Consider the following 17063-nt stretch of genomic DNA (forward strand, 5'->3'; position numbering starts at 1 on the left):
TATTATTTTTAGTTCTTAAAATATATTTGCTTTGTGGAATCAATAATTTACAACATTAAGCAAGATCCGTTGCTTTTGGTGGAGTGATTTTTAGGTTTTTTTTCTACATAAAAATTAGATCCAAGATCTCAAATACAAGAATAAATATTCTTAATCACTTGAGTTACAAAGCCTTGCAATGATAATTTACGTACTTCAAAGAAGAAAATGGGGTGAGCATCTGTCAAAGAATAAGGTACTTGGGCTAACCATTGAACTCGCAATTTATATTATGATAAGGGTAAGCTAAGGAGACTAACTTAAGCGTAAATTAAATGATATGAAAACTGATAATTAGATTATAACTTAAGCGTTGATAAACGTGCTCATTTCTATTGAAGACATATCATTTAATTTGCAAATATTGTTTACAAATCGTCTTCCTAGCACTACCCTTACGATAATTATTAAGGTTTTTATTACTAAACCGTAGTACTAGCAAATCAAAGTGATCGCGACAGAAACTACATTAGTGTTAATTAGTTTTTTGAATAAAGAAATCACACTTCAAAGGTCATACTAAACTCCTTTCGATGAAAAACTAAATAAACGGTGTCCGAAACTACTTAAAAGGTTTTGCAAAAACACAAAAGTTACTTCCACATATACTAAAAAGGATTTGCCACTTCAATGTTCAGTTTGTGTGTTTTCACAAAAATTTGAACAAACTAGTCCTAAGGTCAACCCAAGAGGATCTGAATTGCTCCATCAACTTCTCGGATGCCCGCTTCTTTGACTCGATTTCAGCGGCCTGAGGATGCATGGAGGCCAATTTCTGCTTGGCAGTTTTAGTCTTCTCAACAAAGGCAGCGAGAACCTCATCCATCTTCGTTTTCTTCTCAAGGGCAGCATCTAATATTGCTCGAAGATGTGCTATCTTCTCAGAAGCCACGTGTAAGCGTTCTTGCAGGGCAGGAAGTTTGACAGCTTGCGAGACCAAGAATTCCTGTAAAGAAGAAAACTCTGTAGCTGTATCAACATCTGCATGTGCTTGTAGAAAGGCAGTAGCATTGTGCGGGAGCTCATTCCTAAAGGCTGTCAACCTAGTCTTCAAATCATCAGATGGGAAGACACCGGATGACAATAGAACATCTGAAGAAGCAAGAAAAGCTTCTTGCGTTTCAGAGTTTGCTAAGGCATCGAAACCTCGACATAGGATTCCGCGGATAGTCTCCTTGGCAGACTCCACAGCTTCTGGCATAGTTGTGGGACGAACATCAGAAGGATGGGTAACAGATGCCTGAAGAAGGTCATTAACATCGTCCTGTAAAGAATTCAACTCATCCAACAACTAGTTGGATACAGCAAAGTCAGTTGATGAATAAAGGCAACCAAATACAAAAGATAAGAAACACTAAAGTTAACCTTGGGTGGCTTTAGTACTACGGTCTAGTGGTATTCCTCTTAACTTGTAAGTGAGAGGTCTTAGGTTCGATTCTCGCCAAAGGCGAATTTGAACTACATTATTGCTAGCCCATTGTGTGGCTTTAGTCTACCCCCTCGTCCCCCTTAGTGTAGATAATATTGTTTGTTCAATCAAAAAAGAAAAAAGAAGAAGTTAACCTTGGGTGATCCGGCCGGAGGAAATAAGCCTGAATCATTAAGGTTAGTCAGCAAGCTTGAAATTGCATTTGAGGGATGAATGGTTGCAGGATCCTGAAAATTAAGGCATCAGCCTAAGGGAGAGTAACACACAAAAACAATTAAGCAATGCTGGAATTTGAAGAAAAGCATTTATTTCCTTCAATAGAAGATAGGTGGACGGATAAGTTGTTGAAAACAACTAGGCAAGTGGAAGGATAGGTGGCATCACGGTTTGGATTAATAACTAGGTCGTCAACAATACTTCAGAAAAAGTTAACATTTCATATGATGACAAGAAAATATGATATCAATCCTACAGGAAAAGAAACAGGGAATGCAATTACCTCCTGATCAGATGTCACTGAGAATATCCCCATCGACGGAGGTGGAGTCACATCCATAGGAGCGGCATCAGTAACTCCAAAATATAAGTCTGCGTGCAGAGAATTCCCTAATTCCAAGGAGTTAGTGGACCCATAAGTATATACATGGGGGCCTGAGGTCTTTGGTGTCTGGAACAATGAAATGAATGTTAGTAGTTGATATGATGACAAAGTCTGTAGCTTAAAAGAAATTCTTACCTTAACCTTGAGTGTGTTGCCAACATGGTCAACGCTCTTCCTCTTAGCAGACAGTGGATTAGGGTCATCAGGGGCCAGAGAAGACGAAGTAGGAAGCGCTGCATGCAAGTTTGGGTTAGTATGTTAGAGTGCTTAGGATTCAAGTTTGCTTATTGTTTGGGTCTGAGTATTGACAGTAATTGGACGTCATCTTAAGCATATTTTTTTCTACTTAAAAATGTTCTATCAATCACGAATGCAATCATGAAAAGACAACAAAAACATATAAAATAAAAGAAAACCTCAGCCCTTGAAAGTATTAACAGATTTTAAAACTACAGAGACGATTTGGCTTCATTTTTCAAACAAATATAAGATTGAGATTGCACCATCTTAAGAATCTTATGCAATTAGCTTTATCAAATATTGGTGTCAATTGCATCCTCAGCAACATTTTTCAAGTGGTGAAGATAACAGTCTAACAGAGGATCAATCAACTGTAATTCATAGCTAAACGCATAATTGACACACAATTAAGCACGCAACAAGTTATACAACAGACAAACTATTACGTAGACAAGGGCACACACATGTGTACAAGATATTAGGATATTCACGTCAATATTGGTGTCAATTGCATCCTTAGCAACAATTTTCAAGTGGTGAAGATAACAGAGGATCAATCAACTATAATTCATAGCTAAACGCATAATTGACACACAATTAAGCACACAACAAGTTATACAACAAACAAACTATTACGTAGACAAGGGCACACACATGTGTACAAGATATTAGGATATTCACGTCATGTGTACAAGAAAATGGATTTGATATTATAAGAATTTGATGATGATGTGTGCAATTTTTCGACAAAAACGAAAAGAAACAAAAAACTGTAATTGAATCACAATTAGCAATACTCAATCAGTAGATACTAGATAATCACCTTCAATAGAAGGGGAGTTAGGACCCTCTTCAACAGATTCCGTTATGATGCAGCTGGCCCTATTTTCCCACTCCTCCTTGTAACATCCATAATTTTTATATGTTCCCCAATTTATTCCTTTGCGACCCCTCTTAGGACATAATTCCAACTCAACAAGGGGGCGCAACATACAGGTATTCACTTTCTGAATGCCAAATTGCTTTGGACTGAAATCGGGCCGATGATACACAGCCTTCTCATAGCAAAGGAGGATTGTCCTAGACATGCCCATTTTCTCCTGCCCGGCACAATACTCGGGAAGAAAATTACAGGGAAGCCTTTTGTATGGCTGCCAAACAATCTACAAGAAAACAAAAAGATAATAGAAGGTAAAAAGAAAGGACCAACTTACAAAAGCCAAATGCAAAAACACTTACATCATCCTCTATTAGCTCATCCAGCATTTGAAGATATTCCTGTCTAGTGGTTTCTTCATGAGTATTGGAGGGCTCGCATAGTAGTTTGGTCCATCCTGCTAACAAAGGAAAACTTGTTGGAAGATAATCATCCACCCGATTGACTCCATTGGACAAAAATCTCCGCACCAGCTTAGGAATACGCTCCATTGCAAAAACCTGCAAAAGGAAAATAAGGAAATCATAAACTTGTTGATAAGATCCGGAACATGAAAATTCAACAAATGGATTAACACTTAAAAAAAAAATTATTTCTTACCAGAAGGGAAAAGGTGTGTCCCATTAATATGTTTTTTCGCCGAGGTGAATAGAGTTGCTTAAAGTTCTCCAGTGAAAAATGAAGATGAGCTAGCAAAGCAGCACCCCATGCGTAGTCCTTTATGCTTTGAAGATTTTCCATGAGAGAAAGATAAATAACATGGACATACTTCCGAGAGTAATCAGGAACAACCACAGAGCCTATAAGATATAGTAGAAAAGCTCGAACATAAGGTTCAATGTCGGGACTATCTTTATCAATAGTCTCAGGAACTACCTCAAAATTCTCCCTCAGCCATTCTAAACTAGTGATACCAGCACTCCTTGGGTCAATACCATTGCAACCCAAGTATTTCATACAAAGCTCATCACCTCTTGAATCAATACCGGTGACAGGATTACCATCTACAGGCAGCCCTGTGATATACAATACATCTTCCAAACCAAAAAAAAGTTTATGGCTATTAAAAATGAAACATCTCTCTCTAACATCATAGGATTCTACAAGTACAGATAATAGGGGTAAATCATGGTTAATTGGAAAAGTAGTGAGCTTAAGTAACCCATCAAAACCAGTGTCCTTAATCCTCTCTTTAACTCTTCCATCAAGCTTCCATTCCCCCAATTTATTCAAGAGGTCCAGTGCTTCGTGAACATCCATCCGTTGCGTTAGAGAATTATCGGGCTGATAAGGCTAATCTGAAAAAAAAACATGTAGTGGAGAAGGCACTTAAGGAGCCTAATTTACAACAGAAGAAGTGCAAAATTGCTTGAGCAGGTACTTTTCATAGAGAAAAATCCAAATTAGTACCACATATACAAACCCAAATCATTTGACAACGAAATTCATATCTTTTACAAACCCTCAACAAAATCTCATCAGTGGGACAATGAGAACCGAGATCATACATTTGCAATTTTTCGAACCCAGATCATACATTTGCAATTTTTCAAACCCAAATCAGTTCAACACTGAGATGCATACATTTGCATGTGAGAGAGAAGCAGTGCAGAACAACAAAAGGAAGAACACAATCACTTAAATAATGAGAACCCAAATCAGGTGATGCATGCAGCCATATTTTTGCAAACCCAAAGTCATATCCAAGAAATTAGAAAAATCAAGCATGCATGAATATACTTTTACAAATGACCCAGATTTTGTGAAAGGATTGGGGAGCTAAACCTGCTATTTTTCTCACAAGTGAACCGCAGCCAAAAAGCTTCAGTCTTTCCTCTTTGCCTAAAAGAGTGGATGGGTATGGGACGGAAGGAAAATGAGACGTCACTGTGTTTAGTATTGTGATCATGTCATGAGAAGACAGAAAAAGAAGTGCTTCATTCTCCTTGGGAAGGCGCGCTCAATTACAAAGGAGGACGAGACACTCTTCTAGCACAATCAGGGTATCCCACCATTTTAAAAAAGAGAAATGTTAAAAGACTCTTTAGAGAATAGGACTCTTTATGGTTTCCGTCATTTTATATTGTTTTTGGCATAATTTTTGAATCAATATTATAAAATTTTGTGCCAAAAATTAAGGTGAAAAAGAGTCAAAGTCCAACTTTGAAAGATTGATTCCACCCACAAGTTCAGTCAGTTTGACAAATTGGGTTTTTAAGTTTTTAATTATATAAAAATAAAATTGTTTTCTATTATTTAAATATTTTAATTGACATGATAATATTTAATTAGATTTATAGGATCTAGTTACGTGTAACATTAGCACATAACATAATTTTTGACATAATTATGACGGAATGACCATATTAATTTGTGACACCTATTTTCAGAGATTACAGGTTTGTTTGGATGTGCTTTTAAAATGACTGAAAACACTTTTAGAGAAAATGTTTTTGGTTCCAAAGCACTTGAGGTGTTTTTTGTAAAAATCATCAATTTTCAGGAAGCACTTTAAGTACTTTTTCATGATTTACTTGCATCTTTACTAAAGATTGATTCTAAAACATTTTCACCAAAAAACGCTTTAAGCCATTTTAAAAGCACATCCAAACAAGTTCTATATTTATCGATTTTCAATTTCATAGACCATCTAAATTGAGTAGGTCAATTTCAATGATCATTTGCGATAAAGTCTTTTTCACAAATTGTTGACGAATGCTTCTTGGTCCCAATATTCTCACTTGGACCGCTAAAAAGCAATCTATTGTCCCTCGTTCTAGTTTTGTAGCTGAATATCGTGCCCTTACGACTACCGCCACTGATAGTCGATGGCCTTGCTATCTCTTTCCAGAACTTGGGACTCCACTCCGCACCCCACCCTGCATTTTTGTGGATAATGTCTCAGTCTTAAAGATGACTGCTAATCCTGTATTTCATACTCGCACCAGTCGCATTGAAATTGACTATCACTTTATTTGAGACCTTCTCGCTCAAGGTGCTTTACTCACCTACTATGCTTCCTCACAAAATCAAATTGCAGATGTTTTCACTAAGGGTCTCTCGCGTGATCGCTTTTCCTTGCTCAAGTCCAAACTCAATCTTCATTTTGTTCCATTTAGTTTGATGGGGATGACAAGAATATCACAAATCAAGCCACCAATGTCGCTCAATCAAATTCCATCCCTTAAATCCTTCTCTGTATGTCAGTTTATAAAAATTAGTCTTACCACATTTTCCTAAATGGAATCTACATGTGTTGATGACGCTATCTTTATTGGAGAGAATAGTATAAAATGTGTTTGTTCAAAAAATAAAAAATTATATAAAATGTGGTATAAAAATGCGGTAAGTGTATCATTACTCTAAATATTTGTTGACCCCTCAACCGCCGTAACGAAGGAATGAATCTATTAAGTGGGAAAGAGCCCTCGTAAGGTCTCATTCATCTTACCCGGCAAAGGCTTATGCTGAATCGATTTTTTCTTGGCCTTTAAAAGTCAACCTATAAGCCACTTAGTACTACGGTCTAGTGATATTCCCCTTCATTTGGAAGTAAGAGGTTTTATGTTCAATTCTCGTCTAAGGCGAGCTTGAACCACATTATTACTAGCACATTGGGAGGCTAGCCCACCCCCTCTCCCTTAGCGATAATATCGTTTGTTAAAAAAAAAAAAGTCAACCCATAAATCTGTACATATAGCAAAACGCTATTGTGTTAAGCCTTCTTTAATTCTCTATATGGTAAAACAAACTGATTTGGCTTTTCACAAGACAACTGGAATGAGAGCCTAATCGGAAACAATTTTGATTTGGCCAATTGTATTTATTTATTTAAGTGAGACGTCAAACATTTCATTAACGTCCGGTTTTTCATTCAAGTTGCTCTCTGTCTCTTTCTTTACTATTTCTGAAGGGAAAAGCAAATTAGAGGGAAGACTTGTTTGCTCTTTTCTCAGGATTGAGTTAAACTTAGCTCTTCACAGCCCAAAACCAAAAGCTTTGATCTTCTTTTGGACAAAATTAAAAAACAAAATAAAAGAAAGCTTTACTTTAAAGGGATTTTAGTAGAAGGTGATAGTTTTACTATGTTTCGGTTTTTACTTTTAGTAAACACAATTGTTCGTCGCAAAGAAGGAAAGAACTGTATGCCCTCTTCTCTTAAGGCAATGAACCCTGTACTATCACATCCCAATTTTTCACAAAATTTCTGTAAATATTCACTTTTTTGTCGGAAAGCTTTTCTACTCTAGACCTATAATAGGAAGTAGTCTTTTTTTTTTTTTCTTTCCTCGAACTATAATGGGAAATAATAATCTAGCATTTACAATATCGAGTAACTTATAAGCGAAAATTGACTTAGAAGATTTGGCGAGTTTTGATCCGACCGGATATAAAGTATAACAGTATAAATACTTGAGCGTGTAACATGTACGCAGAATCAAATTCAGAAAAAGAAAAAGAAAAAACTTTCACCCAGTTGAAAAAAACACTTAACCAGTCATTTTATGGAGGAAGTACAAGTGATCATCGTAGGTGCTGGCCCGGCCGGCTTAGCAACCTCAGCATGTCTTAATCACCTTAAGATTTCAAATGTAGTACTCGAAAGAGAAGATTGCTATGCTTCTCTTTGGAAGAAAAGGTCATATGATCGTTTGAAGCTACACTTGGCCAAAGAATTCTGCGAACTTCCCTATATGCCTTTCCCTCCAAATGCACCCACATACATCCCCAAGGATATGTTTGTTCAATACTTGGATACTTATGTATCCCAACTCGGAATAAACCCTAAGTGCAACCAAAACGTGAAGTCTGCTTTTTACGAAGTAGACATAAACAAATGGCGTGTCACTGGTCGAGAACACGCTTTTGGGTGCACAAGAAGAGTACCTTGGGAAGTTTCTTGTGGTTGCAAGTGGTGAAAATAGCGTGGGTTATGTTCCTGAAGTGCAAGGCTTGGATGAGTTCAAGGGGGAGGCCATTCATTCAAGCAAGTACGAAAACGGCAAGAAATATGGTGGAAAAAATGTTTTAGTCGTTGGTTCTGGGAATTCTGGCATGGAAATTGCATATGATTTATCAAATTCGGGTGCTAATACTTCCATTGTTATCCGTAGCCCGGTAAAAATTCTCTCTTCCTTTTTCTCCCACACAAGGACAACTTAAATTTTCCCTTTTTTCCTTTTCATTCGTTTTTTTTTTTTTTAATAAAACTTTTGAGTAATTATAGTTTGTATTTGATTTTCTTTCCTTTAGTCTCTTAATTTAAATAGTTTGTATTTGATTGTCTTACCTTTAAGTACATTAATATTTATGACTTGTTTAAAATTCGTAGGTACATGTTCTCAACAAGGAAATCGTACATTTCGGAATGGTTTCATTAAAATTCCTCCCACTTAACATAGTCGACAAGGCTGTTGTGCTCTTAGGAAAACTAAAGTATGGAGATTTAACGAAGTGTGGGATTCGAAAGCCAAATGAGGGACCTTTTTATCTCAAGGCAGCTAAGGGTCGAGCCCCCACTATCGATGTTGGGTCCATTAACAAGATTAAAACTGGAGAGATAAAGGTTTACAATTTTGAACAAAATCCTTCTTTTTTTCTTCATATTTAATTTCTTCATATTTATTTTCCATGTAATCAATCACAAGAGATTAACCTTGTCTTATGTTGATGATATAACGATTATTGAAATCGTCATCAGGTCTTGCCATCCATAACAAGCATAGACGGAGACCTGATCAGATTTCAGAACGGCAACGTTGATTCGTACAATGCTATTATATTTGCTACAGGCTACAAAAGCAGCGTTCTAAACTGGCTCCATGTATGCTATATCTAATGTTCTCCGTATATGTACCCGAGAAAAGGATAGATGAATTTGTATCCTTGCTAGATTGTTTATTCATTAAAAAAAGTGTGAGATTGAGATTTGATGTTTAGTCCTTGTTTATTAGGTCCACTATTTTTTATTATGTACCTAGCGAGTTTTGTACTATCATTGTTTGTGGATTACGGAATAAGTTAGTTTTGTGTGTATGAATTATACTCTTTATGATAAATAGAGTCCCATTTTGATATATGTTTATTGTTTTCTCGTGAAGGATGACAACCATTACTTCAACGAGAATGGAATGCCACAAAAAAGTTTCCCGAATCACTGGAAATCGGACAAAAAGGGTCTTTACAGTGCTGGGTTCTCAAGGCGTGGGTTATTTGGAATTGCATATGACGCACGAAGTATAGCAGAAGACATCAGTTCGTGTTTGACCTCCTGAGTTGCGTTCAAGAAGACGCCCTTTTGTAGGGGTTACGTCTTGATATCAGTTTTGTTTTGCTATAACTTTCCATGTAATGTTTAATGTTAGAGGTTGTTAGTTTTCTTGGGTATCAGTATAGCCCTAATGATACCGATGTCATCTTCTTGTCGCCTCCAAAATCTTTCGTTTTCTCTAGCCCTGGCCACACAGATGGTCTTTTCTTGTAGCCGCCAAAATCTTTTGGGTTCTCAAGCCCTGGCCACACCGGTGCCATTTTCTTTTTGCCTATAAAACCTTCCGGTTTCTCAAAAAGCGAATCAAGTTTCACCGGTGTCGATAATTCAATCCACAATGGTACTATGAGAAAATGATGGAGGACTTACAGAATAGTTAACTTCACAATGAGTATGTGTATACCTTGTTTTATGCGTGTACGTGTATACGTATGAAAGTCCTTATATGGAGAGGTCCCAAGAAATCCTAAATCATGTAAAAGACTGTAAAATTAATCCATTTCATAGTCCTAGTAGAAAACCAACTTAAACAAGTTCGTCCAGGAGGTCATGCATATTAATTCTTACCGACATGGCTTATTATTATAAAAAATTCAACGACCATGGCTTGTTCTTACAAAGACATGGATTATTATTAATTACTATTATTATAAAATACTTTTGAATGCGTGATACAAAATACATAATTTTGGTTAATAACTATATAAACAGTGGTTTATTTCAGAATGTGTTATCAAAATAAGTTCGGAACACTTTGGAGAAATTCGGAATTTCTAAATGCATTTTGGTTCAAATTTTTTAGTTCCAACTTTTTAGAAGTATTCAGGTTGAAAATTTCGGGTTCAAAATCGAAAATTTAATGGAAACGAACATTTTGTTTGAGGAGCAATCTTATTGGCCCAAGTATGTTATTCAAAGATGAAGCAATGGAAGAACAAACTGTTTGATGACTCTTCGTTAGTGTCTTTTTTTTTAATACAAAGTTCATAGTGCACCATAACTTTTTAAAAAGTATCGATAACGACATCTTGTTAACTTTGAGGTTTGATTTCAGTTTTGGAAATTTTATTGAATCTTCTGTTGTATTATTTTGTTTTTCTATTACATGCATTCGGTGTTAAAACCCGCCGAGTAGTACTGATCAATTTAGATGCTTAGTAGTTTTATGTTCTATTTTTTTTGTAATATAAAATAGGGTAAAATATTATGTGTGTGTATATATAATATACATTTCTAATGTGTCCAAAACTGGTTGTGATCCCTAGCATTTCTCAGCTAATTAAAGGGAAACGGAATGCATTGGACAGCGTGATCACTACGTACATATACAACTGCACCGAAAGACATACTGTCCAACAACACTCCCAGAAACGCATGGTTCCACATCAAATGCTCCAAAACACAACACAGGAATTAGTTGTACGCACTGCTGCAAACACAGGAATTAGTTATACGCACTGCTGCCACCGATACAATAAATTTGTTGGAAATTAATAACAATATTCGTTAATTTGGCATGCCTGTAATCAGTTATTTTAAGGTCGCTTTGTGTTGGACTATTGGGTTTAAATACCTTAGCGTGTAATATGATATTCGCATAATCAAATTCAGCAAAAGAAAAACTAAAGTCTTTCAGCCACTTGCGAAAACCACTTAACCAAAATTCAACATAGAAATGGAGGAAGTGCAGGTAGTCATCGTAGGTGCTGGTCCGGCAGGCTTAGCAACCTCAGCATGTCTTAATCACCTTAAGATTCCAAATGTAGTACTCGAAAGAGAAGATTGCTATGCTTCTCTTTGGAAGAAAAAGTCATATGATCGTTTGAAGCTACACTTGGCCAAAGAATTCTGCGAACTTCCCTATATGCCCTACCCTTCAAATGCACCCACATACATCCCTAAGGATATGTTTGTTCAATACTTGGATAATTACGTATCTCAATTCAAGATAAACCCTAAGTGCAACCGGAGCGTGAAGTCTGCTTTTTTTGATGCAAATGTAGAGAAATGGCGTGTCACAGTCGAGAACATTCTTTCGGGTGAACAAGAAATGTATCTTGGGAAGTTTCTTGTGGTTGCAAGTGGTGAAAATAGCGTCGGTTACATTCCTCACGTCCAAGGCTTGGACGGGTTTAAAGGGGAGGCAGTACATTCGAGCAAGTACGAAAACGGCAGGAAATATAGTGGAAAAAATGTTTTGGTAGTTGGTTCTGGGAATTCAGGCATGGAAATTGCTTATGATTTATCAAATTCGGGTGCTAATACTTCCATTGTTGTCCGTAGCCCGGTAAAACTTCTCTCTTCCTTTTTCTGTCACACAAGGACAATTAAAACTGCCACTTTTTTTCTTTTTTGTTAAAATTGCTCCATGAATGTGTATTCAAGCCAAAATGGCTTCATTATGGTTTGCAATTGGACAAAAAATGAAATTAAGGTTTAAATGGACTTTTATGTACATTAATTAATACTTGTTTAAAATCGCAGGTACATGTTCTCAACAAGGAAATCGTACATTTTGGAATGGTTTTGTTGAAATTCATTCCACTTAAAATAGTCGACAAGGTTGTTGTGCGCTTAGGCAAATTAAAGTATGGAAATTTATCCAAGTTCGGCATTCGAAGGCCAAAAGAGGGACCTTTTTATCTCAAGGCAACTAAGGGTCGATCTGCCACTATCGATGTTGGGTGCATTAAGAAGATCAAAACAGCAGAAATAAAGGTACAAAGAATTTTGAATGCATAACTCATAGTTTGATGTTTTATCTTGCAAGTAATATTAATTTTCTATCACAATTGACCTTGTGTTGTGTTGTGTTGTTAACATAACGTTCAACGGATTCCTCATCAGGTCTTGCCTTCCATAACAAGCATTGACGGAAACCTAATCAAATTTGCGAATGGAAACTATAACTGGTACGACGCTATTATCTTTGCTACCGGCTATAGTAGCAGTGTTCTAAACTGGTTTAAGGTATGCGTATGTCTGATATTCTTTTATGTTTCAAGATAGCATTACTTTTTATGATAAACAGAGTCCAATTAATTGATCCGTTTATTATTTTCTCTTAAAGGATGACAACGATTACTTTGATGACAATGGAATGCCGCGAAAAAGTTTCCCGAATCACTGGAAATCAGAAAAGGGTCTTTACAGCGCTGGATTCTCAAGGCGTGGATTATTTGGCATTGCGGATGATGCACAACGTATAGCAAACGACATCAGTTCGTGTTTGAACTTGCACTACAATAAAACAGATTATTAAGCCTGATACTATAACGTCACATTTTGTATCCATAATGTGATAATTACAACAAAACAACCAAAAAAAAAAAAAAAAAAACAAAATTAGTTTCTCTGAACCTGCTGGCAAGAAAATTACATTGAAGGATGTGAAAGGTTCATGCTTTATCCATCCATTGAACTGGATAATGATCATAATTCAATAAGCTAATTGGCTCTTTGAACTTTTATTTTAATTTATATTTGTTTGTATACCTGGAGGACTCGGCATCATGAAGAGTATTTACTTCCGCACTCAACCGGACTCGACTTGAAGTTGTTCCGCTCCCCTTTGTCCTCTTAGGTTTGTGCCAAAAATAAGGAAATATATATTGTGGTATATTGCAATAAAGCTGCTCCTGCACTATGTAATACGTGATATCCTGTAATGCATATATGATCCGTTTCTTATTAATTTATTATTTGAATTACAAATGTTCTTAATCCACGTACAACTAGAGGCAATTAGAGGGCCAGTTAGCCTGAGTCCAACTATTGAAGACTTTAAAAGTTTTTTTTAATTTTTTTTATATAGATATATTTATTACGATCAAGGGTCAGGGAAATAATTTGATCTAAGTTTGTTATTCACAAAATTTGAACACAAGATATTTCACTTGCAACACCGTATTAATAAGTGCAATTAAGAATTTTCTCTAGAAGCTACATTTTTTATCAGTTAAACAAACTGTCAGAGAGAAAAGAAATCAATTAAGAATAATAGCGGTCATGCAACTAAAAGTTAAAGCACGAAAGGCTCTACTTTCAAGCCATTGCTGATAAGATCTATGGTAAGTTGTCGGCTTGAAAAGGTTCAATGTTTTCACAAGCAGGGAGGCTCTAACTTAATAATTCAGTAATTCAAGGGCTCTTGGTTATAGTTTTCAAATTTATGGTTGGCTTTCTAATTCACTACGTGAGGTTTAAAGATGGATTAGGATTTTTTTAGTCTGGTGATCCTTTAAAATGGGTGTGCCTCTAATAGCTTGGAGTCATTATTGTAAGTCAAAAGAGGAATTTGATTTTGGTATCCGAAATCTTTTTAAATCCAACCGTTCTCTCCTCCTCAAAACATGTTGGGATGTAGTCTCCTCTTCCTCACCGACTTCGGTTTGGTTAAGTTACACATTTCTTAATGATAATTTTCAAATGCTAAAATCTTATAATTAAGAGGTCTTCAATTTGGTTAGGGCTCTAACTGATGTGGCTTTCTTTCTATGGTTCTCTTCAATGGAGCGTTGGTGATGATTATAAGATTTATTTTTTTGTATTATAATTAGCTTGGAGTCCCCTTGCTCTCTAATATTCGTGAGGTTGAAATAATTCCTTCGAATTCCAAGGTTAATGATTTTATTTAGGATTCAAAGTGGTCTCTTCCCAGTGCCTTTACTTTCTCATTTCCTTATCTTCAAGAAAAGATTCAGAAGATTCTATTGTCGATTATGCATATGGAGGATGCTTTATTTTGGACAGGTTCATCATCGGTTAGTGTTTCAATCTATTCAACCAAGCAAGAGCTTGGTAGCTTGGAAACCGTTTCATGGACAATTGTTCACTGATGATTTACTTAACGCTAGGGAGTGGCTTTAGCTTCATATTGCACTTTTTGTTGCATTGTGTTAGAAAAATAAGGTCTAATTACTATATTAAATCACATAGAAAATTAAGAAATAATTCATGTAATTATATATGAAAATAATGCTTGCACTTGAGTAACCAAACATGAAATAATGGATTAGAAAAACCTAAAAATTCGATCGAGGCAAGTGTTAGACACTCTGTCCTTACGAAAAATTTACGCCTCACTGTGGTGCTCATGGTTGATCGGTGCTTAACGCTAGGGAGTGGCTTTAGCTTCATATTGCGCTTTTTGTCGCATTTTGTTGGAAAAATAGGATCTAATTGCTATATTATATCACATAGAAAATTAAGAAATAAGTCATGCAATTATATATCAAAGTAATGTATGCACATGAGTAATAATGGATTAGAAAAACCTGAAAATTTAGTCGAGGCAAGTGTTAGACACTCTGTCCTTAAGACAAGTTTACGTCCCATTACGGTGCTCATGGTTGATCGGTGCTTGTCTCCGAAGATATAACGATCACGTCCTTGTAATAGTAACACTCCAAATCACAAGGCTCCATGAATCACGATTGTGTTGAAAACTCTCTCATGCATATGGACTCAATGAGACTCTCTAATATTTAGTGCACTCGATCTATGTATGATTATGTAAATAATGAAAAGTTAGTTAATGATTATGGGAAGATTCCCTATTTATAGAATTTGAAACACCTGTTTGAAAAGTATGTAACTATTCGTGAATAGTCAAGATATGCAATTCTTCATTTCAATAACTACATCTTTCTACCAAAAGGCTCAACTTATCATTTCCAATCAATTAATAAATTTAATATATAATAATGTTATTATTAATTTTCCAACACATGTTGGGGAATCTTGTGACCAGCTTCTTCTGCATTAATTGTTCTCAAAGTGTTGCTTTGTAAAAATGAATTTTCATTCTTTTTAGTAAGCATTATGCTTTCCTGGCAGTCCATTGAAAATGTTTTTGTGGTTTTTGTTCTCATCATTTCCCAAGTTTGTTCGAAAACTTTAGTTCTTGGTTACTTGCAATTTATTTTGGTGGCTTTGGCACGAAAGCAACAAGATTAGGTACTGATAAAAAGTTTTAGCATTGTCTCATCCCAACATCATCTTTTTAAGGCGTTGGAGGGAATCACTTTCTATTACTTTTTCTTATTTGACCGGTTGTGCGTTGATTTGTATATTCTCTATGTTACGGATTTCATCCATTTCTTTGGAAGCTCTTAGTTTTGTGTCTGTTTTCCATTGTGGTTTAGCCTAGTTGGTTAGAAAAATTCTCTTGAAAAGTTAACATAAAAAAGTATTCTTTTTCGGTTATAGTTAGTATAGCTTGTCGCTCAATTGCAGTTCATTGTGGATTTAAGTTTAGTTTTAGAGGCTTTTTGCTCTATCTCCCCCCTCCCCCTCTCCTCCACCCCTCTGTTCTTTTATTCTTTTTCTTCAAGTTTGAAGGGGGAGTTTATGTTCCCTTCTAATTTTTTGTATTATGAGGAATAAGGTTTTTGTCTCCTTGACTAGTTGTAACGTTTCTTTTCTATATCAATAAAATTTCCTTGTGCTGCTGATGTTCCATTAAAAAAACTACGCTAGCTTTCATTACAGTATCAAACTCAAGAACAACTAGAGTCTTGCAAGAGGACATCATGGAGAAAATCAGGAAAGAAATATCAATGGATAAACTAAATTTGGCTACATGGTGAGCCCCACCATTACATGCGGGATAGGAGAGACATGATATCCTGCACTTCAAACCCCAACTCTTTCACATGAGTAATGTTAGAGTAAATGTAGAAATGTAGAGAATAATCCGAAGATGACTTTGAAGTACGACATGAATCGTTTCCTTAAAGTGTTATTTGCCTCCAGTCGAATGAGTTTGCTGAAGTGTTCTTGACAAATCACTTTTAGGATACAACAAAGTATGAAATATTCGATTAGTAAAACCGAATTATTTCCCTTAGAAATAACTAGAAAGAAATTGTATGAATGTGATGGAAAGAGAAGAGAGCAAGGAATGTAGAAACAAATTTCTGAAATTCTGTGTGAAACATTATACCACAATATATAGATATTAAAGCACTCATTCATCGAGTCCTTTCATTTTAGTTGAAGATATACAACTCTTCTTAATAGTGTTGACCCAAAAAACATGTCTTCTATTTAGAATTTTCAGAAAATAAATATTGACTAATTACATCTTTTAATTTTACTCGTACAATTTGAGTAAGCATCATGTCTTTTAACCAAAAATTGCAACCATTCAACAAAATATACAACCGTAAAAGGTTGAATGAAACCCAATCTTTTGTAGAGGTTGGCGCCCGTACACTTGCTGCGCACCGTAGCACCTATTATCTGTTACACACATATTATATAAATAATATAATATAAATATATATTAGGGTAAATTACACAAAACTACATCAACTATTGGTCAAACCACAATCTCATACCTCATGTTTTAAACATTGCAATGTCATACCTTAACTTATAAATTCGTTGCAATGTCAGAATTTCATTAAATTTTCTGTCAATTTGACTGTTAAATGATGATGTGGCAAGAATGAGGCCCACTCATTAGCCAACTAGAATAAAAAATTAAGTATTTTTTTATTTACAATTGAAATCAATTAAAAAACAAATATTAGCAGGCGCA

The 17063-nt window shown here is 35.6% G+C and overlaps 2 protein-coding genes and 1 pseudogene across 3 annotated transcripts; 2 read left to right on the forward strand and 1 right to left on the reverse strand.

The window, feature by feature from the left end:
• Positions 1-602: 602 nt before the first annotated feature.
• On the reverse strand, positions 603-5297 carry LOC103951119 (protein MAINTENANCE OF MERISTEMS-like). Of its 2 annotated transcripts, XM_048580765.1 has the most exons (8): positions 5032-5297; positions 3847-4544; positions 3549-3746; positions 3133-3472; positions 2205-2302; positions 1968-2135; positions 1603-1695; positions 603-1330 (listed from the first exon to the last, which is right to left on the reverse strand). In XM_048580765.1, the coding sequence occupies exons 2-8, from the start codon at positions 4504-4506 to the stop codon at positions 689-691; spliced, it is 2199 nt and encodes a 732-aa protein (XP_048436722.1). In that variant the 5' UTR covers positions 4507-4544; positions 5032-5297; the 3' UTR covers positions 603-688. The 2 variants fall into 2 exon arrangements, with proteins under 2 accessions (XP_048436722.1, XP_048436723.1); XM_048580766.1 differs by lacking the exon at positions 1603-1695.
• A 2454-nt stretch (positions 5298-7751) lies between these two features.
• On the forward strand, positions 7752-9521 carry LOC103934827 (annotated as a pseudogene).
• A 1671-nt stretch (positions 9522-11192) lies between these two features.
• On the forward strand, positions 11193-12840 carry LOC103951191 (probable indole-3-pyruvate monooxygenase YUCCA10). Its single transcript, XM_009362500.2, has 4 exons — positions 11193-11804; positions 12002-12235; positions 12365-12487; positions 12588-12840. The coding sequence occupies exons 1-4, from the start codon at positions 11193-11195 to the stop codon at positions 12777-12779; spliced, it is 1161 nt and encodes a 386-aa protein (XP_009360775.1). The 3' UTR covers positions 12780-12840.
• The last annotated feature ends 4223 nt before the right edge of the window (positions 12841-17063 follow it).

The sequence above is a fragment of a genome, unplaced genomic scaffold (assembly GCF_019419815.1).
Source record: "Pyrus x bretschneideri cultivar Hongxiangsu unplaced genomic scaffold, Pyrus_bretschneideri_v1 Contig16, whole genome shotgun sequence".
Classification (NCBI taxonomy): domain Eukaryota; kingdom Viridiplantae; phylum Streptophyta; class Magnoliopsida; order Rosales; family Rosaceae; genus Pyrus; species Pyrus x bretschneideri.

Bases quoted from the DNA above. Each gene is read 5' to 3' on its own strand.
- LOC103951119 (XM_048580765.1), bottom strand. From the start codon at position 4,506: ATGGATGTTCACGAAGCACTGGACCTCTTGAATAAATTGGGGGAATGG. The intron at 3,473-3,548 runs GTAAGTGTTTTT...GTTTTCTTGTAG, and splicing joins ATGAGCTAATAGAGGATGAT to ATTGTTTGGCAGCCATACAA. The intron at 2,136-2,204 runs GTAAGAATTTCT...TCATTGTTCCAG, and splicing joins GCAACACACTCAAGGTTAAG to ACACCAAAGACCTCAGGCCC.
- LOC103951191 (XM_009362500.2), top strand. From the start codon at position 11,193: ATGGAGGAAGTGCAGGTAGTCATCGTAGGTGCTGGTCCGGCAGGCTTA. The intron at 12,236-12,364 runs GTACAAAGAATT...ATTCCTCATCAG, and splicing joins TCAAAACAGCAGAAATAAAG to GTCTTGCCTTCCATAACAAG. The intron at 12,488-12,587 runs GTATGCGTATGT...TTTCTCTTAAAG, and splicing joins GTGTTCTAAACTGGTTTAAG to GATGACAACGATTACTTTGA.